This window comes from Crinia signifera, chromosome 19 (assembly GCF_055691185.1).
Source record: "Crinia signifera chromosome 19, ASM5569118v1, whole genome shotgun sequence".
NCBI lineage: Eukaryota > Metazoa > Chordata > Amphibia > Anura > Myobatrachidae > Crinia > Crinia signifera.
Genome location: NC_139226.1, coordinates 2,450,316 through 2,475,517, shown reverse-complemented (window position 1 = coordinate 2,475,517; position 25,202 = coordinate 2,450,316). Strand labels below are relative to the sequence as shown.

General features: G+C 54.7%; 1 protein-coding gene across 4 annotated transcripts in view; it reads left to right on the top strand.

The window, feature by feature from the left end:
- Positions 1–19,825, top strand: part of LDLRAD2 (low density lipoprotein receptor class A domain containing 2) — a 41,095-nt gene extending 21,270 nt beyond the window's left edge. For 3 of the 4 annotated variants that reach the window (XM_083161784.1, XM_083161781.1, XM_083161783.1), the window contains exons 2-5: positions 4,807–5,286; positions 12,122–12,292; positions 13,103–13,243; positions 19,160–19,825. In XM_083161784.1, coding sequence (XP_083017910.1) covers positions 4,812–5,286; positions 12,122–12,292; positions 13,103–13,243; positions 19,160–19,410 — 1,038 coding nt within the window. In that variant the 5' untranslated portion in view covers positions 4,807–4,811 and the 3' untranslated portion in view covers positions 19,411–19,825. The remainder of the gene's footprint in view (positions 1–4,806; positions 5,287–12,121; positions 12,293–13,102; positions 13,244–19,159) is intronic. The other variant, XM_083161782.1, reaches the window with a different exon arrangement.
- The last annotated feature ends 5,377 nt before the right edge of the window (positions 19,826–25,202 follow it).

The following is a 25,202-nucleotide window of genomic DNA, read 5'->3' as shown; positions in this document are numbered from 1 at the left end:
ACACTAGAGGGAGGAAGGTACAGGTGGGAGACATTCTTCACAGGTAGAGGAGCAACAGAACACGAGGACATGCACTGACACTAGGGGGAGGAAGGTACAGGTGGGAGACATTCTTCACAGGTAGAGGAGCAACAGAACACGAGGACATGCACTGAAACTAGAGGGAGGAAAGTACAGGTGGGAGACATTAGTCACAGGAAGAAGAGCAGCAGAACACGAGGACATGCACTGACACTAGAGGGAGGAAGGTACAGGTGGGAGACATTAGTCACAGGAAGAGGAGCAGCAGAACACAAGAACATGCACTGACACTAGGGGGAGGAAGGTACAGGTGGGAGACATTAGTCACAGGAAGAGGAGCAGCAGAACACGAGGACATGCACTGACACTAGAGGGAGGAAGGTACAGGTGGGAGACATTCGTCACAGGAAGAGGAGCAGCAGAACACGAGGACATGCACTGACACTAGGGGGAGGAAGGTACAGGTGGGAGACATTCTTCACAGGTAGAGGAGCAACAGAACACAAGGACATGCACTAACACTAGAGGGAGGAAGGTACAGGTGGGAGACATTCTTCATAGGTAGAGGAGCAACAGAACACGAGGACATGCACTGACACTAGAGGGAGGAAGGTACAGGTGGGAGACATTCTTCACAGGTAGAGGAGCAACAGAACACGAGGACATGCACTGACACTAGGGGGAGGAAGGTACAGGTGGGAGACATTCTTCACAGGTAGAGGAGCAACAGAACACGAGGACATGCACTGAAACTAGAGGGAGGAAGGTACAGGTGGGAGACATTAGTCACAGGAAGAAGAGCAGCAGAACACGAGGACATGCACTGACACTAGAGGGAGGAAGGTACAGGTGGGAGACATTAGTCACAGGAAGAGGAGCAGCAGAACACAAGAACATGCACTGACACTAGAGGGAGGAAGGTACAGGTGGGAGACATTCGTCACAGGAAGAGGAGCAGCAGAACACGAGGACATGCACTGACACTAGAGGGAGGAAGGTACAGGTGGGAGACATTCTTCACAGGAAGAGGAGCAGCAGAACACGAGGACATGCACTGACACTAGGGGGAGGAAGGTACAGGTGGGAGACATTAGTCACAGGAAGAGGAGCAGCAGAACACGAGGACATGCACTGACACTAGAGGGAGGAAGGTACAGGTGGGAGACATTCGTCACAGGAAGAGGAGCAGCAGAACACGAGGACATGCACTGACACTAGGGGGAGGAAGGTACAGGTGGGAGACATTCGTCACAGGAAGAGGAGCAGCAGAACACGAGGACATGCACTGACACTAGAGGGAGGAAGGTACAGGTGGGAGACATTAGTCACAGGAAGAGGAGCAGCAGAACACGAGGACACGCACTGACACTAGGGGGAGGAAGGTACAGGTGGGAGACATTCGTCACAGGAAGAGGAGCAGCAGAACACGAGGACAGGCACTGACACTAGGGGGAGGAAGGTACAGGTGGGAGACATTCTTCACAGGTAGAGGAGCAACAGAACATGAGGACATGCACTGAAACTAGAGGGAGGAAGGTACAGGTGGGAGACATTAGTCACAGGAAGAAGAGCAGCAGAACATGAGGACATGCACTGACACTAGGGGGAGGAAGGTGCAGGTGGGAGACATTAGTCACAGGAAGAGGAGCAGCAGAACACGAGGACATGCACTGACACTAGAGGGAGGAAGGTACAGGTGGGAGACATTAGTCACAGGAAGAAGAGCAGCAGAACACGAGGACATGCACTGACACTAGGGGGAGGAAGGTGCAGGTGGGAGACATTAGTCACAGGAAGAGGAGCAGCAGAACACGAGGACATGCACTGACACTAGAGGGAGGAAGGTACAGGTGGGAGACATTAGTCACAGGAAGAGGAGCAACAGAACACGAGGACATGCACTGACACTAGGGGGAGGAAGGTACAGGTGGGAGACATTCTTCACAGGAAGAGGAGCAGCAGAACACGAGGTCATGCACTGACACTAGGGGGAGGAAGGTACAGGTGGGAGACATTAGTCACAGGAAGAGGAGCAGCAGAACACGAGGACATGCACTGACACTAGAGGGAGGAAGGTACAGGTGGGAGACATTCGTCACAGGAAGAGGAGCAGCAGAACACGAGGACATGCACCGACACTAGGGGGAGGAAGGTACAGGTGGGAGACAGTAGTCACAGGAAGAGGAGCAGCAGAACACGAGGACACGCACTGACACTAGGGGGAGGAAGGTACAGGTGGGAGACATTCGTCACAGGAAGAGGAGCAGCAGAACACGAGGACATGCACTGACACTAGGGGGAGGAAGGTACAGGTGGGAGACATTCTTCACAGGTAGAGGAGCAACAGAACACGAGGACATGCACTGAAACTAGAGGGAGGAAGGTACAGGTGGGAGACATTAGTCACAGGAAGAAGAGCAGCAGAACACGAGGACATGCACTGACACTAGGGGGGGGGAAGGTGCAGGTGGGAGACATTAGTCACAGGAAGAGGAGCAGCAGAACACGAGGACATGCACTGACACTAGAGGGAGGAAGGTACAGGTGGGAGACATTAGTCACAGGAAGAGGAGCAGCAGAACACAAGAACATGCACTGACACTAGAGGGAGGAAGGTACAGGTGGGAGACATTCGTCAGGTAGAGGAGCAGCAGAACACGAGGACATGCACTGACACTAGAGGGAGGAAGGTACAGGTGGGAGACATTCTTCACAGGAAGAGGAGCAGCAGAACACGAGGACATGCACTGACACTAGGGGGAGGAAGGTACAGGTGGGAGACATTAGTCACAGGAAGAGGAGCAGCAGAACACAAGGACATGCACTGACACTAGAGGGAGGAAGGTACAGGTGGGAGACATTCGTCACAGGAAGAGGAGCAGCAGAACACGAGGACATGCACTGACACTAGGGGGAGGAAGGTACAGGTGGGAGACATTAGTCACAGGAAGAGGAGCAGCAGAACACGAGGACACGCACTGACACTAGGGGGAGGAAGGTACAGGTGGGAGACATTCGTCACAGGAAGGGGAGCAGCAGAACACGAGGACATGCACTGACACTAGGGGGAGGAAGGTACAGGTGGGAGACATTCTTCACAGGTAGAGGAGCAACAGAACACGAGGACATGCACTGAAACTAGAGGGAGGAAGGTACAGGTGGGAGACATTAGTCACAGGAAGAGGAGCAGCAGAACACGAGGACATGCACTAGAGGGAGGAAGGTACAGGGGAAATGTGAGGAAGAATTACTTCACAGAAAGAGTAGTAGATAAGTGGAATAGCCTACCATCAGAGGTGGTAGACGCAAATACAGTAGTACAATTTAAACATGCTTGGGATAGGCATATTGATATCCTTACAAAAAAATAAGGATCAAACATGGTTTGAGGTAACATGTTTAAAAAAGGGGCAGACTAGATGGGCCAAGTGGTTCTTATCTGCCGTCAAATTCTATGTATGTACCCTGTAAAACTCCTGCCTCCCATCACTGTATGTACCTGGTTTAACTCCCGCCTCCCATTGCTGTATATACCGGGTATAACTCCTGCCTCACATCGCTGTATGTACCCGGTATGACTCCCACCTCCCATGCCTGTATGTACCCGGTATAACTCCCGCCTCCCATCGCTGTATGTACCCGGTATAACTCCCGCCTCCCATCGCTGTATGTACCTGGTATAATTCCCGCCTACCATCGCTGTATGTACCCTATATAACTCCCGCCTCCCTTCGCTGTACGTACCCGGTATAACTCCCGCCTCCCATCGCTGTATGTACCTGGTATAATTCCCGCCTACCATCGCTGTATGTACCCTATATAACTCCCGCCTCCCATCGCTGTATGTACCCGGTATAACTCCCGCCTCCCATCGCTGTATGTACCTGGTATAACTCCCGCCTCACATCGCTGTATGTACCCTATATAACTCCCGCCTCCCTTCGCTGTACATACCCGGTATAACTCCCGCCTCCCATCGCTGTATGTACCTGGTATAACTCCCGCCTCCCATCGCTGTATGTACCCGGTATAACTCCCGCCTCCCATCGCTGTATGTACCCGGTATAACTCCCGCCTCCCTTCGCTGTACGTACCCGGTATAACTCCCGCCTCCCATCGCTGTATGTACCCGGTATAACTCCCGCATCCCATCGCTGTATGTACACGGTATAACTCCACCTCCCAACGTTGTATGTACCAGGTATAACTCCCGCCTCCCATCGCTGTATGTACCGGGTATAACTCCCGCCTCCCATCGCTGTATGTATGGGGTATAACTCCCGCCTCCCCTCACTTTATGTACCCGGTATAACTCCCGCCTCCAATCGCTGTATGTACCTGGTATAACTCCCGCCTCCCATCGCTGTATGTACCTGGTATAACTCCCGCCTCCCATCGCTGTATGTACACGGTATAACTCCCGCCTCCCATCGCTGTATGTACCTGGTATAACTCCCGCCTCCCATCGCTGTATGTACCCGGTATAACTCCCGCCTCCCATCGCTGTATGTACCTGGTATAACTCCCGCCTTCCATTGCTGTACGTACCCGGTATAACTCCACCTCCCATCGCTGTACGTACCCGGTATAACTCCCGCCTCCCATCGCTGTACGTATCCGGTATAACTCCACCTCCCATCGCTGTACGTACCCGGTATAACTCCACCTCCCATCGCTGTATGTACCCGGTATAACTCCCGCCTCCCATCGCTGTATGTACCCGGTATAACTTCTGTCTGTGTGGTTACATCTGTCTAACCGTTTACTGTTTTCCTGCCCCCATAGTGAGCATGGTGGACTTCTGCGGTCAGACGGTCAGAGGTGATGGAATGATTGTGAACTCACATGGGGACTCCAGGAAATACTACTTTGTGTCTATTGGAACAGACTGCCGACTGACCATGCAAGCCGCTACCCCGAAGGACAAGGTCCAGTTCCAGTTTCGCTTCTTCCTGGTCTACAGCCTCCTGCGCATGTCCAACATCCAGAGCCAGACATCCGGGCCAGGTGTGATCGGCAGTCTGCGAAACGCATCATCAGCTGGAATGGGCGCAGACGCTCTCAGCGACCCCTGTAATGCTGGCTCATACGTACAGTTCTATGATGGCAAAGACCATTACTCAGAAGCTCTAAGCACTCCTCTATGTGGGAAGACCATCCCCAGGCCAGTCCTGTCCACTGGCAGCTATCTGACCCTACGTCTGGTTACCCGCGGCCAGCAGCCCAGAGTAGACTTTGTGGGAGATTTTACCTCTTTCAGAATCGGTAAGGGCCATTCCTCCTCCCACAGGTCGGGGCTCACCGGGGGAGGCCATAGTTTGTGACTGTGCAAAGGTTTTTATGTGCATGTGCAGCTCGCGCACAAAAGTCTGGACGGGGGCAGGGGGGGGCAGCGGGTCAGGCAATTTGAATATGGGAATGGGCAGGGTTTCATGGACGTTCCCGTGAGAACGCTGGGCATTCCCATGCAAATTGCCCGATAGTGCGCCCTGGTGACGTAAGCTGCCCACCCTGTCCTTGCACAGGGCGCCCGCAGGTCTGAGACAGCATAGTGGTGTGTCAGACAGGGTGCTGAGGAAATCTTTCCATAGTTGCTGACCGTCCAATGATTTCTCTCCCACCCCCAAGGCTGCAAATGGATGATTATGCAAATCATCCATAAGGTGGCCGTGCGTGCGAGTCAACCAGAATAAGGGCCTATAAGGCAAATTCCTTCGCGCTGCATGGGGGCAGATGTAACTTGTGCAGAGAGAGTTAGATTTGGGTGGGGTTTTACTTCAAAGTGATATCTATATTGCAGTGTAGAAATAAAGCAGCCAGTATTCACCCTGCACAGAAACAAAAATAACCAAATGTAATGCTCTCTGCACATGTTACATCTGCCCCACCTGCAGTGCACATGGTTTTGTACATTTGAGAGGGAATTTACCTTTGCGAGTGTCTGATAATTTCTCCATCTAATTAGAAATGTATTAAACTCTGCTGTAACGTTACAATTCCTGTTATGGGGTAATGATGTTCTGCTTCCCAGATATTGTGTCCTACTGTACATAGAATAAGGACAGCCTTCCTGATGTTCTAATGTAGGGTTCATGTACACGGCAAAGCCAACCAGGTCCATGGAGTATTACCCCTCACACTTAGGGGGTTGTTCTGGTTCACTCACAAAGGCAAATTCACTCTCAGATGCAAGCACTGGACACAGTTGCGCTGTCTTTCTATTAAGGATGTTTAATTCACTCCTCTTTCATTGAGGTATTGTTCCTTCACGGATACCAGTTCATAACAGGATAAGAGATGAGAGAAAAGGTGCGGTGAGTTGTTGGTATAATACAATCAATCAACCAACAGGTTCCAAAGCCGATCCCTTCTTACTGACCTGTATTACAGGCCCTATCTTCTGTGTCTCTCAGGTTATTTCAAAGATACTTCTGCATAGCCGCAGAGACTGCACCAACCCCTCCAAGTGTAGGCTCACCTCAGGGACATGCCCTATTTTCATCAAAAGGTATCTTTAATCCCAGATCGGCAATATGATGATACTCCAGTCACTACTTTACATCTGGCACCACCACTCGCACAGGATCTGAGGGGGGATAAATGTCCTTCTGATGGAAAGCAGAGGGTCTGTAATGCTGGGCTCCTGGCTCCACAAACCACCAACGCGTTTCGGACCTATATTGGTCCTTTTTCAAGATGTGACCCTGGTTACCTAGTACCCCTTCAGCAGCAAGGTTTACAAAAACAATTGAAAAGACATGGCCCAGACTTCTCGGGATTGACAATTTGTAATCTAATCTGGGATTAAAGATACCTTTTGATGAAAATAGGGCATGTCCCTAAGGTGAGCCTACACTTGGAGGGGTTGGTGCAGTCTCTGGGGCTATGCAGAAGTATCTGAGAAATAAACTGAGAGACACAGAAGATAAAGCTGTAATACAGGTCAGTAAGAAGGGATCGTCTTTGGAACCTGTTGATTGATTGTATTATACCCACAACTCACCGCACCTTTTCTCACATCTCTTATCCTGTTATGAACTGGTATCCGTGAAGGAACAATACCTCAATGAAAGAGGAGTGAATTAAACATCCTTAATAGAAAGACAGCGCAACTGTGTCCACCGCTTGTGTGTTGTGTGTATTTGGATTTGAGGGTTGGTATCCCCAGGTGTGACACTCTGCTGCAGTCAGGTTTGGAGCAGATATATCTCCACTGCCATTGTTGTTTCACTCTCAGATGCACAAAACCATGTGCACTGCAGGTGGGTAGATGTAACATGTGCAGAGAGAGTTAGATTTGGGTGATGTTGTTTCTGTGCAAGGTAAATACTGACTGCTTTATTTTTACACTGCAAAATAGATATCAGTTTGAAGTACACACCCCATTCAAGTGCAACTCTCTCTCTCTGCCCCACCTGCAGTGCACATGGTTTTGTCCATCTGAGAGGGAATTTGCCATTGCGAGTGAACCAGAATAATCCCCTTACTGTGTATCTAACCTCTTGTACCATTACCCCTCAGTCTTACTGTGTATCTAACCTTCTGTACCATTGCCCCTAAGTCTCACTGTGTATCTAACCTACTGTTCTGAGGGCCATTACCCCACAGTGTCACTGTGTATCTAACCTGCTGTACTATTAGTGTCAAGTAATGCGACATGTATGGATGTGCAGAAATATATAAGAAAATTGTGTATAAAAAGTTATTTGTGAATACTCCCAATGCAACCAATCTGGAAAACTCTGAGTTTGAACATACACATTTTAAACCAAGATCAACCTTCAATCCAGCCCATGTAAAGGGACCCCATATAAGCACTTTCCAAAAACTTCTGGAAAAAGAAATTGACATGATCCCTGATTAACAGAAACAGACACAACCTATCAAAAGAAGAAAAAATAGCACTAAAAGAACTGAGAAAGGACACTGACCTCGTCATCAAACCCGCCGACAAAGGCGGAGGCATGGTGTTGATGTCACTTGACATGTACTAAAACGAAGCAACAAAACTGTTGTCAGATTCCGTGATCTATGAGATCTTAAGTTCAGATCCCACAGAAACCTTCTCAAAACAATTATTGGATTTTATTTTTCAGAAACATCCAAAGATTCCAAATTTTTATTTTTTGCTAAAGATACACAAAAGCATCACCAATCCACCAGGAAGACCAATCATTTCTGGTATATATTCTATTACTTCAAATATTTCCAAGTACTTAAATTTTTTTCCTAACCCAACAGCGAAGTTACTTAAAAGACACAACAAGTATACTTCAAATCCTCGACCAACCCAAATGGAAGAATGACTATATCTTGTGTACAGCAGATGTCAAGTCCCTTTATACTTGTATCGAGCATGATAAAGGATGCGACCACGTAAGGCACTTTCTTTCATCAGATCCATCTTTAAAGAATTTGCAAATTAACGTTATTATAGAGAACATACATTTCATTCTGTCAATTATTTCTGGCATGATGAGACATTTTACCTGCAGAAATGTGGGACAGCCATGGGGACACCCCTGGCCCCCAGCTACGCAAATCTATTTGTAGCGAAATGGGAGGACGATTCCATCTGGCACCCAAACCAACATAGCGAACATCTTGTCAGTTGGCATCGCTACATAGACTATGTTTTTTTCATCTGGCAGGGCACTGAGGAACATCTAAACCAATTTACAGTATATATAAACTCAAATAATTTGAACCTCGAGTTTACAACAACCTCAAGCAGACAAAAAGTCGTCTATCTAGATCTGGAAATCCTACTTGGAGGAAGAACAACTGAAAACACGAACACACACAAAAGAAGAACATGGTAATAACATCCTGCCATCAACTAGTAACCATTACAAAAAAATGGATATCAAACATTCCAGTTGGCCAATTTCGGCGTGTGAAATGTAATTGTACAGACGACCAGGTATTTCAAAAACAAAGTGAAGAAATTAAAAACAATTTCCTAGTGAAAGGCTACAATGAGGAATTGCTTGATAAACAACTTTCAGAAATAAATACTTTGCAAAGAAAAGACCTCATAACTTACAAGAAAAAAAGAGAAAATTCAAGACGTCTTCACTTTTTTCACGCAATATACTAGTAAATCCTCAATAGTAGAAAATATGTACCAAAAACATTGGGACATATTGAAACTAGACGAGACATTACAGCCGGCATTACCTGACAAACCGAAAATAATTTACAGGAAAGCAAAAAATATCAAACATCTGGTCTCTAGCTTTACTAAAAGCCAGACACAAAACATATCCATACAAAACAAAGGATACTTCAAATGCTTAAACTGTAAAGCTTGCACAAATAGAAAAAAAACCACAAAACCAATAAACAGCTTCAAATCAAACCAAACTGGTAAAGAATACAAAATCAATGATCACCTTTCCTGAGACTAAGAGGGAGTCATTTACCTATTGGAGTTCCAGTGCGGACAATATATCTGACAGACAAAGCGAAAAGCAAAAGTGAGATTTGCCAAATACATATATAATATACTAAAGGGCTTAAAACCCCATAGTGTCTCAAATCACTTTCTGGAAAATCATAATAAAAATCCAGCAGGGCTCCAATGCACGGTAATTCAGAAAGTAAAAGAAAATTGGCGTGGAGGAGATCTGGTGACACAGCTGAGGCGAACAGAGACAAAATGGATCTATGATATGAAGACTTTAGTGCCGAGAGGTCTAAACATAGATCTAGAATTAAAATAGAATCTTTTTAGAACTGTATTTTAATGAGTGGTACCTATTACTAATCCTTTTATCCCATTTATTTTATTAAAATTCTTAAGTCAATAAATAAAATCATGCAAATATGAAGAAATCCATTGAAGGATGGAAACGTGTGTTTCCCACCATTTTTATTACTTCCTGAAGACAACTTCCTGTCCGCGACTAATAAAGTTTTTCATCTATAAAAGCACAAACTGTGTGCAGAGCCATCATCCTTGAAAAAGTGCGCTTAGACGCATGAAACCTGTTGGGGACTACAAACAGCATCCACCTACACCAGCACGCGTATTAGGGTTAACCCCACTGCCCGCTGTGAACCGCCCGAGGGAACTGCCGCCCGAACTTCTGGGTATCGGCTCCGACGGAGGATCAGCGTAGCGGCTGCCACGAATGTGTGTGACTTCTTGGAAACAGGGACTCCTATCCTCAATACCATCTAATGTCATCCTGGAGATACGGTACAGAGCTCACATAGGGTAAGATAGGGGCGGATTACCGGTTTGTGCAAATTTGTTCTTAAAACCCTCACCTATTCCCCAAAAGGGTGTAAACAGTATTTTAACAAATATTTCCTTTACAGGTACCACTCACTTTTTACAATTAACATATAATCATAAGCGTTCTTTTTCTATAATCAATCTACTGTACTATTACCCCTAAGTCTCACTGTGTATCTAACCTGCTGCCCTCCCCTGCGCCTCTAACCTGCTGCCCTCCCCTGCGCATCTAACCTGCTGCCCTCCCCTGCGCCTCTAACCTGCTGACCTCCCCTGCGCCTCTAACCTGCTGCCCTCCCCTGCGCCTCTAACCTGCTGACCTCCCCTGCGCCTCTAACCTGCTGCCCTCCCCTGCGCCTCTAACCTGCTGCCCTCCCCTGCGCCTCTAACCTGCTGCCCTCCCCTGCGCATCTAACCTGCTGCCCTCCCCTGCGCCTCTAACCTGCTGCCCTCCCCTGCGCCTCTAACCTGCTGCCCTCCCCTGCACCTCTAACCTGCTGCCCTCCCCTGCACCTCTAACCTGCTGCCCTCCCCTGCGCCTCTAACCTGCTGCCCTCCCCTGCGCCTCTAACCTGCTGCCCTCCCCTGCGCATCTAACCTGCTGCCCTCCCCTGCGCATCTAACCTGCTGCCCTCCCCTGCGCCTCTAACCTGCTGCCCTCCCCTGCGCCTCTAACCTGCTGCCCTCCCCTGCGCCTCTAACCTGCTGCCCTCCCCTGCGCCTCTAACCTGCTGCCCTCCCCTACGCATCTAACCTGCTGCCCTCCCCTGCGCATCTAACCTGCTGCCCTCCCCTGCGCCTTTAACCTGCTGCCCTCCCCTGCGCCTTTAACCTGCTGCCCTCCCCTGCGCATCTAACCTGCTGCCCTCCCCTGCGTATCTAACCTGCTGCCGTCCCCTGCGCCTCTAACCTGCTGCCCTCCCCTGTGCATCTAACCTGCTGCCCTCCCCTGCACATCTATCCTGCTGCCCTCCCCTGCGCCTCTAACCTGCTGCCGTCCCCTGCGCCTCTAACCTGCTGCCCTCCCCAGCGCCTCTAACCTGCTGCCCTCCCCTGCGCCTCTAACCTGCTGCCCTCCCCTACGCATCTAACCTGCTGCCCTCCCCTGCGCATCTAACCTGCTGCCGTCCCCTGCGCCTCTAACCTGCTGCCCTCCCCTGCGCATCTAACCTGCTGCCCTCCCCTGCGCCTCTAACCTGCTGCCGTCCCCTGCGCCTCTAACCTGCTGCCCTCCCCTGCGCCTCTAACCTGCTGCCCTCCCCTGCGCCTCTAACCTGCTGCCCTCCCCTACGCATCTAACCTGCTGCCCTCCCCTGCGCCTCTAACCTGCTGCCCTCCCCTGCGCCTCTAACCTGCTGCCGTCCCCTGCGCCTCTAACCTGCTGCCCTCCCCTGCGCATCTAACCTGCTGCCCTCCCCTGCGCATCTAACCTGCTGCCCTCCCCTGCGCCTCTAACCTGCTGCCCTCCCCTGCGCCTCTAACCTGCTGCCCTCCCCTGTGCCTCTAACCTGCTGCCCTCCCCTGTGCCTCTAACCTGCTGCCCTCCCCTGTGCCTCTAACCTGCTGCCCTCCCCTGCGCCTCTAACCTGCTGCGTATCTAACCTGCTGCGTATCTAACCTGCTGCGTATCTAACCTGCTGCGTATCTAACCTTCTACGTATCTAACCTGCTGCGTATCTAACCTGCTGCGTATCTAACCTGCTGCGTATCTAACCTGCTGCGTATCTAACCTGCTGCGTATCTAACCTGCTGCATATCTAACCTTCTACATATCTAACCTGCTGCGTATCTAACCTGCTGCGTATCTAACCTTCTACATATCTAACCTGCTGTGTATCTGATGTCTCAACATTACAGGCTTCAACACCTCGGAGTGCCGCTCGGAGCCGTACTTCAGCTGCCACAATGGGAAATGCATCCCGTCCAGCCTGGTGTGCGACGAGCGCAGCATTGATAATTGTGGAGATGGGAGTGATCAGTCTGCCAGCCCCCCTGCAAACTGCGTCTCCAGCAGAGGTAACACCCCAGGTACCCCTCCGGCTATTATATCCTGCCTCCATGGGCATAGGACATTAGGTGGACAGTAACTAGGTCGCCCATTATTGGTCAACATGGGAAAAGGTCGATGTGAGTTCTTTGGTGTCTAGGTTGACATGGAGACTGTATAAGTGTACTGCGGCCCCTCAATGCGCCCGCCATTATGTTCTCCGTCTATTACCACTGCGATGGGAAAGTAGAAACAACTATGTTGACCTAATGCATGTCAACCTTATTCAGTGGGGGCAGAATCGGGGTCACTGTGCAGCGGGGCAGAATCGGGGTCACAGTGCAACAGGGCAGAATCGGGGTCACAGAGCACCGGGCCAGGTTCGGGGTCACAGTGGGGGGGGGGGGGGCAGAATCGAGGTCACAGTGCAGCAGGGGGGGGGGGGGCAGAATCGGGGTCACAGTGCAGCGGGGGCGGAATCGTGGTCACAGTGCAGCGGGGGCAGAATCGGGGTCACAGTCCAGCGGGGTAGAATCGGGGTCACAGTGCAACGGGGGCAGAATCTGAATCACAGGGCAATGGGGGGCAGAATCGGGGTCACTGTGCAGCAGGGGCAGAATCGGGGTCACTGTGCAGGGGGGGCAGAATCCTGGTCACAGTGCAGCAGGGGGGGGCAGAATTGGGATCACAGTGCAGCGGGGGCAGAACTGGAGTCACGGTGCAGCGCAGGGGCAGAATTGGGGTCACAGTGCAGTGGGGGCAGACCTGCGTACCCCTAGAGCCACCCCCAGGGGAGCATTGATCCTACATGCCACACTGTGACTGACCACGTGTCATATGTACATTGCCAGGGACTCCCACCGACCTACCTGCCACCAGCACGGCTACTCTGCCAGACCTCACAGCAACTGCGCTAAATCTGAGCTGCAAGAACAAAGGCGATCACCAGCTGCTTGCTCCAGACAACGTCCATCTTCACGGATCAGACACAGGTATTGCCCCCTCTGTTTCCAGCACCTGGACAGTTTTATTATATTGGGACATGTATAATAGTTCTAGTCTTTCTATACCATGAATATAAAGGTTCAGGTGCCATCGGGTTACCACCACTGTGTCCTATAGGGGGTCAGGTTCCGAGCTCATGGGCCCAGCGTGTTGTCTGTAGGGCCGCTGCTCCTGACCTATAGGTAATTGGTATACATGTAGAGGGGACCTGGCAGAAAATCCAGCAGTTCCCTACACTCTAACCTATTACATAACCCCTAACATACACATGGCCAAGCTTCTTTAGGAGACTAGTTCTTGCATCTTGTAATTGTCCGGTTTGGTTCTGTATTTCTCTTATACACATTGGGGACCCTATCACCCTGGGGGGTAGAAGTGGAGACAGCAGCTGGGTCACCCTCCCCTCTATATCCCCCATCCTTCAGCACCAAACTTAGTCCAAGGGGTGAAGGCCTCAGGCAGGCTGCAGTCTGACACCCTAACCCTGAGCAGTAACCTTCTCCCACAAGCACAGTGGTGATCCCCCTGCCACAGAACGTGGCTGAGGTTACCACACACATTAGTGTCAGTACGGTGGTCTGTCGCACCTCTTACCGCCAACCTACCATCTCTCACACATATCCGTGGTGTCTAGCCCCACACACGTCGGAAAGCCAGACAGAGCAGAGAAATACTACATGGTGGTGGATCCATGCCTCATATGGGAAAATGTAGCATCTGATGTGTCTGGGGTGGTTCCACTGAGCACGGGGCCATCTCCCATTGATTGATTTAGTAATACATTGATTATTCCCAATCTTTAGCATCTATTAATATTTCACAAAACACCTGATGAAGCATCAGCGAAGCATACGCCGGTCACAGGCTAAAATTTGTGTGGCCAACTCCTCCCCTTCTACTTCCCCTCTCAGGCAGTCCTAAAGATTATGCCCGTAAGGGAGCAGGAAGATAAACACACTTCCGAAGAGGTGAATGTTGGCACACATGCCAACATTCAAAACATAAGGTAGAGAAGAAAACAGTGAGAAAAACACTAAAAATCAACACATACAGAGTCAACAGACAATGTAACATCATAACATACAGTTGTAACCGAAATGGGGAAAACTCCAAGGTAACCACCCTGACAGGTAACTTGCCCTAGGGCTAAGGAGAGAACAGCACTGAGGCGGGCGTCTAGTGACACCTGTGGACTCAGAGAAAAGGATTATGTAAGAACAAAATCCCTCTTTCTCCTTCATCCACTGGAGTTACACTGGGGACGTCCCAGAGCCTCCAACCCGGGCGGGCGAGCGCTGAGAACCCTGTAGTACCGTGCGGCCAAACAATGAAGCTGGAGCCGCAAAGATCTAAAACCTGTAAAACCTAACAAAGGTTCTACTGGCCGACCATGTAACAGCTCAGCAGACTTGCTGTAGCGAGACCCCTCGGGCAGCCACCCAAGAGGGACCCACCGATCTGGTTGAGTGCGCTGTTATGAATCCTTGTTTTTCTTTTTAAGCAGGGTTGTGGAAACTCCACACCGCTCACACCAAGCCACATAGGAATGCCATATGCAGTGATAGTGTGCTGAGGTGACCTCTTTCCTTGTCCGTAGCATAGTGGGTATCACTGCCCCTTGAATACCAGCACGCCTCAGGATGGTCCTTTCAGCAGCCACACTGTCAAATGAAGATTACCTAAATCTGGAAAGATGAAAGGTCCCTGGCTGAGAAGGTCACACTGAAGAGGCAGGGGCCACAGCTCCTCTGTCAGTAGTGTTGTCATGTTGGTGTACCACGACCGACATGGCCAGTCTGGTGTGATCAACAGAGCCGTGACTCTTCTTTCCGGATGCGTTGAAGAACTCGAGGTATCAACAGTGGAAAGAGGTACACAAACTGAAAAGGCCATGGAGCGACCAGCACGTCCACCCCTTCTGCTTGTGGGTCTTGCGTTCGAGCAAAGTACCTGGGGAGTTGAAAGTTGTGGCAGGTCCACCTGAGGACGGCCCAACCAATGGATCAACCTCTAAAATATCTGAGGTTGTAAGCACCATTCTCCCTGATGTACATCCTGCTGAGAAAATCGGCCTCCCACTTTTCTACTCTTGGTATAAAAATGGCCGACAGGGCTAGAGCGTGAGTCTGCGCCCAAAGCAGGATTCTGCTGACCTCCTTCATGGCCGTGCAACTGCGGGTGCCTCCCTGCTTATTGATATACGCCACGGCCATGGAGTTGTCGAACTGGACACGGATGACCTTGCACTGAAGAAGATGTTTCGTCTGGAGGAGGGTATAATAGACGTCTCTTAGTTCCAGAATGCTGATTGAGAGGAGACTCTCCTGTCTTGTCCATAACCCCTGGAACTGGTGTTCCAAGGTGACCGCTCCCCAACCCCGGAGGCTGGCATCTGTTGTGAGGAGGGTCCAATCCCAAATCGTTTTTCTTGCTGGAGATTGGTGGTGTTCAGCCACCACATTAAGGAGAGACAAGCTTGAGGGGATAGGGTCACAATCTGCAGTAGGTAAAGGTGTGATCCCAACCATGGACAGCTGAAATGGGCAAGAGTGGAAACGCCCGTACTGGATCGCCTCGAAAATGGACACCATCTTCCCCAGGAGCCTGGTGCAAAGATGTACAGACACCTGTCTGCGATGCAGGACTAGCCTGACTAAGGCCTGTAGGGATTGGATGATTGGATCTTGTCAGTTGGTAAAAAGACCTTCATCTGGACAGTGTCCAGGATCATTCCTAAAAATACAGTAAAAGACACTGAGCTGGTTGAAGCTGCGACTTCTGGAAGTTGAGGATTCACCTGTGACTTATGAGGGTTCTCTGGGTGAGAAGAATGTTCTCCAACAGGACTCTTCAGCAGAAGGTCATCCAGATAAGGTATACTTGTCACACCTTGGGTACGGAGAACCTACATCATCACTGCCATAACCTTGGTGAAGATTCGATGTGCCGATGAGTGGCCAAATGGCAGTGCCTGGAACTGCCAGTGATGATTCTGCACCGCGAACCGAAGGAACACTTGGTGAGGTGGCCAGGCGCATCCTTGATATCGATATATACCAAGAACTCTCCCTGTTCCAACCCTTGTATCACCGACTGCAGGGACTCCATTTTGAATTTGACTACTTGCAAGTATGGGTTCAAATCCTTTAAATATAGAATGGGGCGTACCGAGCCGTTCGGCTTTTGCACAAGAAAAATACTTGAGTAGTAGCCGTGAGTACGCTGCTCCGCAGGTACCGGAACCACCACTCCTGTGTTTCTCAATTTGGCAATGGCTGCCAATAATAGTTGCCCCTTCTCTGGAGGAACCAGCAGCCCTGTCTTAAAAAACCTGTTTGGGGGAGAAGACTGAAATGAATCTTGTAGCCTAGGGCCACAAGATCCCTTACCCATGAGTCCTGACAGGACTGGAGCCAGACGTGACTGAAGTTCTTTAGTCGAACTCCCACCCTGGGATCCCCCAGATGGGACGGAAGACTGTCATGCTGTGGGCTTGGTGGTCTTGGGATCCAGTGTGGTTGTAGAGGCGCCTCTGCCGCGACCTCTGGAACCTCGGTGTGATGGTGCACCACCTCTGGAACGACCCCTAAACCTGAGGAGCAAAAGGAAGGAACCTGTGTGGTCCTGCGAGAAGGAGGCGGTGCTGCCAAAGGGAGGAAGTGAGACTTACCTCCTGTCGCCTGGGATATCCATTTATCCAGCTCAGGGCCGAACAGGACCTCCCCATTGAAGGCCAAGGCCTCCACTGCTCTCTTGGACTCGGCGTCCGCCTGCCACTGGTGCAGCCAAAGGGCTCTACGAGCAGAAATAGATAGCGCAGAAATTCTAGCCGCAACTATACAGATGTCCGAGGACGCCTCCATCAGAAATGTTGAGGCTTCCTGAATCTGCTCTGACAGCTGCATGATAATTGCAGGGTCAGAACCGTCACATATCTCCTTTGAGAATTATGAGGCCCACACACCTATGGCCTTATTTACCCAGCATCCAACCTGTGCCGGACGCTGTACAACCCCAGAAGCTGAATTTTTTTTTAAGAGTTAACTCCAACTTGCGGTCAGATATGTCCTTAAGGGTGGTGGCCTCAGGAACTCAGAGGACCGTCTTTTTAGACAGCCATGACACTGATGAGTCCACTTGTTTGTATGGATGACTCCAGGGCTCCGTAACATGGTCATCCGATTCCTCCGCCGGGGGAAAGATGGATGATTGTTTTTTTGCTTTTTCCCAAAAAGGGAGAGTCGGGCAGGAGTATCCACTCCGTCCGTCACATTACAAGCAACCTTCACCATTTGAATTAAATCCTCTATCCCCTGAGAGGCCTGTGCAGGCTCCTGTGTATCAAAAGCCAGCACTTCCTCAACCTCCTCCTCACCTGGGGGTGCAAATTCACCCTCTTCTAATTCTGGCATGTCATCAGAATCAGGGGAGTCCACATTTTGTGGAGGGGCCCTTTTCCTTTGTAAAAGGGGGAGGGTTCGTCGCAGAGGAAGGGTGAGGTTCAGATTGCCCTGGAGCCAAGGCTCTAGTGAGGCTTTGAACCTCAGAGGTTAAATCACTCGGTTGGTTTCTAGATGTCTCCTTATCCTTCTGAGACTCAGGGCCGCATTTATCAACTAAAATTTGCGGCTAAATCCCCGAAAACACCCGTTTTCGGGGGTTAACTGCAAATATTAAGTATCCCCCTAAGTATCTCCGATCCCTGCTGCGATCTCCCCCCCCCCCTGCAGCGCCGCCAGCCACATCCTCTAGGTTTCTATGGGGGATGCAAAGCTACCCGATGTATCAACACCTGGCAGCCCGGCATCGCACCCCTGGGCTATCGCCATTCTGATATGGCGATAACCCATTGCAGCCTATGGCTACACATCGCACTGCCAGAGGGACAGTGCGGTCAGTGTGTGTGTGTGGGGGGGGGTGTTGGGGGTCGGCGCGTAACCGCGCATGCGCTGACCACCTGGCTTCCGGCATCGCAGAGACGGGCTCTTTTCGGAGCCCTGTCCCTGCCCCCTGGCCGGTAATACATTCGGGTGAAATGATTGCATTTTACAATGCGATCCTGAGCGGTAATATTCCGCCCAGATCGCATTGTAAATGCAATCAATGGTAAATGGGGCCCAAAATCTGGTTTGACAATCAGATGTACTCATGAATTTGCTGGAAAGTAAAAATAATTAGGTTTACATGTTTTGTGAAATATTAATAAAGAGAAGCTAAAGATTACTGTATGTAATAAATGTATTATTCACTGCAGTGATACACCTACGCAGCCTTTTTAAACTTTGGTGTTTGTCCCACTCATTTCTGTATTTGTTTGTTTTTATATTTTGCTTTTTATATTATTAGTTAATAAAAGTTATATTTTAGGAGTTTTTCTCTGTGGTGCACCACACTGTGACACATCTTCCCCTTTCCATATGATGCTTGTCTAAATATTGTCCAGTGGTAGCACACCCCAATAATATCCTCAATAATACTATTAGAAAGTGAGAGAAAATAAGGGGGTCCGGTACTTGTTTCGTTTTACGGCGGCAGCATGGCCGCGCGCTACTTCCGGGTTCGGCGCTTGCCAAACTTTCTAAAATAAACTCCATGCCAACGTGGATAGTTCATACCCCCACTATACACGTTGGCATGGAGTTGATTTTAGATAGTGTAGTGAGCCACTGAGCCAGTAGCGTGGGACTCAGATGCGCACCTATGCTGCCGCCGTGAAACTAAACAAGTACCAAGGGTCCATATATACTACACATATATAGAGTCACCATCCAAACCATCTGGTCTTGTGCCACTGATCGCCCACCTCTATTTCCTTCTACTATATATATATATATATATGAGTGTCTATGTGAAGTACATGGTGTGTTTTCTACATCCGCCTAATGCATTTTCCATTGCTTCAGACAGGAGACCTTCCACCTCCTTTCTTTACCTGTATGTAATCCTGGGGCTGGCGATAGGCGTGGCGCTGCTATTCTGGTGCTGCTGGTCCCCTGGCTGGTTCATCTGGAGAATCAGTGCCTGCCGCTTCCTTCCCTGCTGTAACTCCTTCTGTGCCTCCTGCCACCTCTGCACCCGAAGCTGCGTTCTCAAGGAGAAAAGCCGACCGAGCAAGGTGACCCCCGAGATCACAGCGCCGACTGTGCCAGTGTGATACTGGCCGCTATTATCTATGGATGGACTGGGCAGGCTCTGGGCATCTTACCAGCACTGCGAGTACACTTCTACCTCATTCCCACCCTGTGGCTGCCGGGGACACGGTCATCTGTGAACTCCCATGTATAGGCCAGGCAGCAGGATGTATCTTATATTTATTAGCCTTCTGCACCTATTAAATGTTCCGCTGCCTCTCTATAAGCAGTGCACAATGCCTGCATGATTATTGGTTGTATTTCCAATGCCCCTGACCATTGTGCCAATGATGGGACAAGGCGACAACTGGTATGCCAATCCCCGGATTCCCTAACTGCAGCCTACACTCAGTACACAGTATTAACAAAAAAACAAGCCGGGAGCTGAGTGGGCGGGCAGCTAGGAGCCAGGCCGGGGAGCTGGAGGGGCAGCTGGGAGCCAGGCCGGGGAGCTGGAGGGGCAGCTGGGAGTGGTGCTGTGCTGCTGGAAGCCAGGCCGGGGAGCTGGAGGGGCAGCTGGGAGCCAGGCCGGGGAGTGATGCTATGCTGCTGGAAGCCAGGCCGGGGAGCTGGGAGACAGGTCGGGGAGCTGGAGGGGCAGCTGGGAGCCAGGCCGCGGAGCTGGAGGGGCAGCTGGGAGCCAGGCCGGGGAGTGGTGCTGTGCTGCTGGAAGCCAGGCCGGGGAGCTGGAGGGGCAGCTGGGAGCCAGGCCGCGGAGCTGGAGGGGCAGCTGGGAGTGGTGCTGTGCTGCTGGAAGCCAGGCCGCGGAGCTGGAGGGGCAGCTGGGAGCCAGGCCGGGGAGTGGTGCTGTGCTGCTGGAAGCCAGGCCGGGGAGCTGGAGGGCAGCTGGGAGCCAGGCTGGGGAGCTGGAGGGGCAGCTGGGAGCCAGGCCGGGGAGCTGGAGGGGCAGCTGGGAGCCAGGCCGGGGAGCTGGGAGACAGGCTGGGGAGCTGGAGGGGCAGCTGGGAGCCAGGCCGCGGAGCTGGAGGGGCAGCTGGGAGCCAGGCCGGGGAGTGATGCTATGCTGCTGGAAGCCAGGCCGGGGAGCTGGGAGACAGGTCAGGGAGCTGGAGGGGCAGCTGGGAGCCAGGCCGCGGAGCTGGAGGGGCAGCTGGGAGCCAGGCCGGGGAGTGGTGCTGTGCTGCTGGAAGCCAGGCCGGGGAGCTGGAGGGGCAGCTGGGAGCCAGGCCGGGGAGTGATGCTATGCTGCTGGAAGCCAGGCCGGGGAGCTGGGAGACAGGCTGGGGAGCTGGAGGGGCAGCTGGGAGCCAGGCCGGGGAGTGGTGCTGTGCTGCTGGAAGCCAGGCCGGGGAGCTGGAGGGGCAGCTGGGAGCCAGGCCGGGGAGTTATGCTATGCTGCTGGAAGCCAGGCCGGGGAGCTGGAGGGGCAGCTGGGAGCCAGGCCGGGGAGCTGGAGGGGCAGCTGGGAGCCAGGCCAGGGAGCTGGAGGGGCAGCTGGGAGCCAGGCCGGGGAGTGGTGCTGTGCTGCTGGAAGCCAGGCCGGGGAGCTGGAGGGGCAGCTGGGAGCCAGGCCGGGGAGTTATGCTATGCTGCTGGAAGCCAGGCCGGGGAGTTGGAGGGGCAGCTGGGATCCAGGCCGGGGAGTTGGAGGGGCAGCTGGGAGCCAGGCCGGGGAGTGATGCTATGCTGCTGGAAGCCAGGCCGGGGAGCTGGGAGACAGGCTGGGGAGCTGGAGGGGCAGCTGGTAGCCAGGCCGGGGAGTGGTGCTGTGCTGCTGGAAGCCAGGCCGGGGAGCTGGAGGGCAGCTGGGAGCCAGGCCGGGGAGCTGGAGGGCAGCTGGGAGCCAGGCCGGGGAGTGACGCTATGCTGCTGGAAGCCAGGCCGGGGAGCTGGAGAGGCAGCTGGGAGCCAGGCCGGGAGCTGGAGGGGCAGCTGGTAGCCAGGCCGGGGAGCTGGAGGGGCAGCTGGGAGCTAGGCTGGGGAGCTAGAGAGGCAGCTGGGAGCCAGGCCGGGGAGCTGGAATCCAGGCCGGGAGCTGGAGGGGCAGCTGGGAGCCAGGCCGGGGAGCTGGAGGGGCAGCTGGGAGCCAGGCCGCGGAGCTGGAGGGGCAGCTGGGAGCCAGGCCGGGGAGCTGGAGGGGCAATCTAGGAGCCAGGCCGGGGAGCTGGAGAGGCAGCTGGGAGCCAGACCGGGGAGCTGGAGGGGCAGCTGGGAGCCATGCCGGGGAGTTATGCTATGCTGCTGGAAGCCAGGCCGGGGAGCTGGAGGGCAGCTGGGAGCCAGGCCGGGGAGTGATGCTATGCTGCTGGAAGCCAGGCCGGGGAGCTGGGAGACAGGCTGGGGAGCTGGAGGGGCAGCTGGGAGCCAGGCCGCGGAGCTGGAGGGGCAGCTGGGAGCCAGGCCGGGGAGTGGTGCTGTGCTGCTGGAAGCCAGGCCGGGGAGCTGGAGGGGCAGCTGGGAGCCAGGCCGGGGAGTTATGCTATGCTGCTGGAAGCCAGGCCGGGGAGCTGGAGGGGCAGCTGGGAGCCAGGCCGGGGAGCTGGAGGGGCAGCTGGGAGTCAGGCCGGGGAGCTGGAGGGGCAGCTGGGAGCCAGGCCGGGGAGTGGTGCTGTGCTGCTGGAAGCCAGGCATGATTATTGGTTGTATTTCCAATGCCCCTGACCATTGTGCCAATGACGGGACAAGGCGACAACTGGTATGCCAATCCCCAGATTCCCTAACTGCAGCCTACACTCAGTTCAAAGTATTAACAAAAAAACAAGCCGGGAGCTGAGTGGGCGGGCAGCTAGGAGCCAGGCTGGGGAGTGGTGCTGTGCTGCTGGAAGCCAGGCCGGGCAGCTGGGAGCCAGGCCGGGGAGCTGGAGGGGCAGCTGGGAGCCAGGCCGGGAGCTGGAGGGGCAGCTGGGAGCCAGGCCGGGGAGCTGGAGGGGCAATCTAGGAGCCAGGCCGGGGAGCTGGAGAGGCAGCTGGGAGCCAGACCGGGGAGCTGGAGGGGCAGCTGGGAGCCAGGCCGGGGAGTTGGAGGGGCAGCTGGGAGCCAGGCCGGGGAGTGATGCTATGCTGCTGGAAGCCAGGCTGGGGAGCTGGGAGACAGGCTGGGGAGCTGGAGGGGCAGCTGGTAGCCAGGCCGGGGAGTGGAGCTGTGCTGCTGGAAGCCAGGCCGGGGAGCTGGAGGGCAGCTGTGAGCCAGGCCGGGGAGTGACGCTATGCTGCTGGAAGCCAGGCCGGGGAGCTGGAGAGGCAGCTGGGAGCCAGACAGGGGAGCTGGGACCCAGGCCGGGAGCTGGAGGGGCAGCTGGTAGCCAGGCCGGGGAGCTGGAGGGGCAGCTGGGAGCTAGGCTGGGGAGCTGGAGAGGCAGCTGGGAGCCAGGTCGGGGAGCTGGAATCCAGGCCGGGAGCTGGAGGGGCAGCTGGGAGCCAGGCCGGGGAGCTGGAGGGGCAGCTGGGAGCCAGGCCGGGGAGCTGGAGAGGCAGCTGGGAGCCAGGCCAGGGAGCTGGTGGGGCAGCTGGGAGCCAGGCCAGGGAGCTGGAGGGGCAGCTGGGAGCCAGGCCAGGGAGCTGGAGGGGCAGCTGGGAGCCATGCCGGGGAGTTATGCTATGCTGCTGGAAGCCAGGCCGGGGAGCTGGAGGGCAGCTGGGAGCCAGGCCGGGGAGTGATGCTATGCTGCTGGAAGCCAGGCCGGGGAGCTGGGAGACAGGCTGGGGAGCTGGAGGGGCAGCTGGGAGCCAGGCCGCGGAGCTGGAGGGGCAGCTGGGAGCCAGGCCGGGGAGTGGTGCTGTGCTGCTGGAAGCCAGGCCGGGGAGCTGGAGGGGCAGCTGGGAGCCAGGCCGGGGAGTTATGCTATGCTGCTGGAAGCCAGGCCGGGGAGCTGGAGGGGCAGCTGGGAGCCAGGCCGGGGAGCTGGAGGGGCAGCTGGGAGTCAGGCCGGGGAGCTGGAGGGGCAGCTGGGAGCCAGGCCGGGGAGTGACGCTATGCTGCTGGAAGCCAGGCCGGGGAGCTGGAGAGGCAGCTGGGAGCCAGGCCGGGGAGCTGGGACCCAGGCCGGGAGCTGGAGGGGCAGCTGGTAGCCAGGCCGGGGAGCTGGAGGGGCAGCTGGGAGCTAGGCTGGGGAGCTGGAGAGGCAGCTGGGAGCCAGGTCGGGGAGCTGGAATCCAGGCCGGGAGCTGGGAGCCAGGCCGGGGAGCTGGAGGGGCAGCTGGGAGCCAGGCCGGGGAGCTGGAGAGGCAGCTGGGAGCCAGGCCAGGGAGCTGGTGGGGCAGCTGGGAGCCAGGCCAGGGAGCTGGAGGGGCAGCTGGGAGCCAGGCCAGGGAGCTGGAGGGGCAGCTGGGAGCCAGGCCGGGGAGTGGTGCTGTGCTGCTGGAAGCCAGGCATGATTATTGGTTGTATTTCCAATGCCCCTGACCATTGTGCCAATGACGGGACAAGGCGACAACTGGTATGCCAATCCTCGGATTCCCTAACTGCAGCCTACACTCAGTTCACAGTATTAACAAAAAAACAAGCTGGGAGCTGAGTGGGCGGGCAGCTAGGAGCCAGGCCGGGGAGTGGTGCTGTGCTGCTGGAAGCCAGGCCGGGCAGCTGGGAGCCAGGCCGGGGAGCTGGAGGGGCAGCTGGGAGCCAGGCCGGGGAGCTGGGAGCCAGGCCGGGAGCTGGAGGGGCAGCTGGTAGCCAGGCCGGGGAGTGGTGCTGTGCTGCTGGAAGCCAGGCCGGGGAGCTGGAGGGCAGCTGGGAGCCAGGCCGGTGAGTGACGCTATGCTGCTGGAAGCCAGGCTGGGGAGCTGGAGAGGCAGCTGGGAGCCAGGCCGGGGAGCTGGGAGCCAGGCCGGGAGCTGGAGGGGCAGCTGGTAGCCAGGCCGGGGAGCTGGAGGGGCAGCTGGGAGCTAGGCTGGGGAGCTGGAGAGGCAGCTGGGAGCCAGGCCGGGGAGCTGGAGGGGCAGCTGGGAGCCAGGCCGGGGAGCTGGAGGGGCAGCTGGGAGCCAGGCCGGGGAGCTGGAGAGGCAGCTGGAAGCCAGGCCAGGGAGCTGGTGGGGCAGCTGGGAGCCAGGCCAGGGAGCTGGAGGGGCAGCTGGGAGCCAGGCCGGGGAGCTGGAGGGGCAGCTGGGAGTCAGGCCGGGGAGCTGGGTACCAGGCCGGGGAGCTGGGAGCCAGGCCGGGAGCTGGAGGGGCAGCTGGGAGCCAGGCCGGGGAGCTGGAGGGGCAGCTGGGAGCCAGGCCGGGGAGGTGGAGGGGCAGCTGGGAGCCAGGCCGGGGAGCTGGAGGGGCAGCTGGGAGCCAGGCCGGGGAGCTGGAGGGGCAGCTGGGAGCCAGGCCGGGGAGCTGGAGCGGCAGCTGGGAGCCAGGCCGGGGAGCTGGAGAGGCAGCTGGTAGCCAGGCCGGGAGCTGGAGGGGCAGCTGGTAGCCAGGCCGGGGAGCTGGAGGGGCAGCTGGGAGCCAGGCTGGGGAGCTGGAGGGGCAGCTGGGAGCCAGGCCGGGGAGTTATGCTATGCTGCTGGAAGCCAGGCCGGGGAGCTGGAGGGGCAGCTGGGAGCCAGGCCGGGGAGCTGGAGGGGCAGCTGGGAGCCAGGCCAGGGAGCTGGAGGGGCAGCTGGGAGCCAGGCCGGGGAGTGGTGCTGTGCTGCTGGAAGCCAGGCCGGGGAGCTGGAGGGGCAGCTGGGAGCCAGGCCGGGGAGTTATGCTATGCTGCTGGAAGCCAGGCCGGGGAGTTGGAGGGGCAGCTGGGATCCAGGCCGGGGAGTTGGAGGGGCAGCTGGGAGCCAGGCCGGGGAGTGATGCTATGCTGCTGGAAGCCAGGCCGGGGAGCTGGGAGACAGGCTGGGGAGCTGGAGGGGCAGCTGGTAGCCAGGCCGGGGAGTG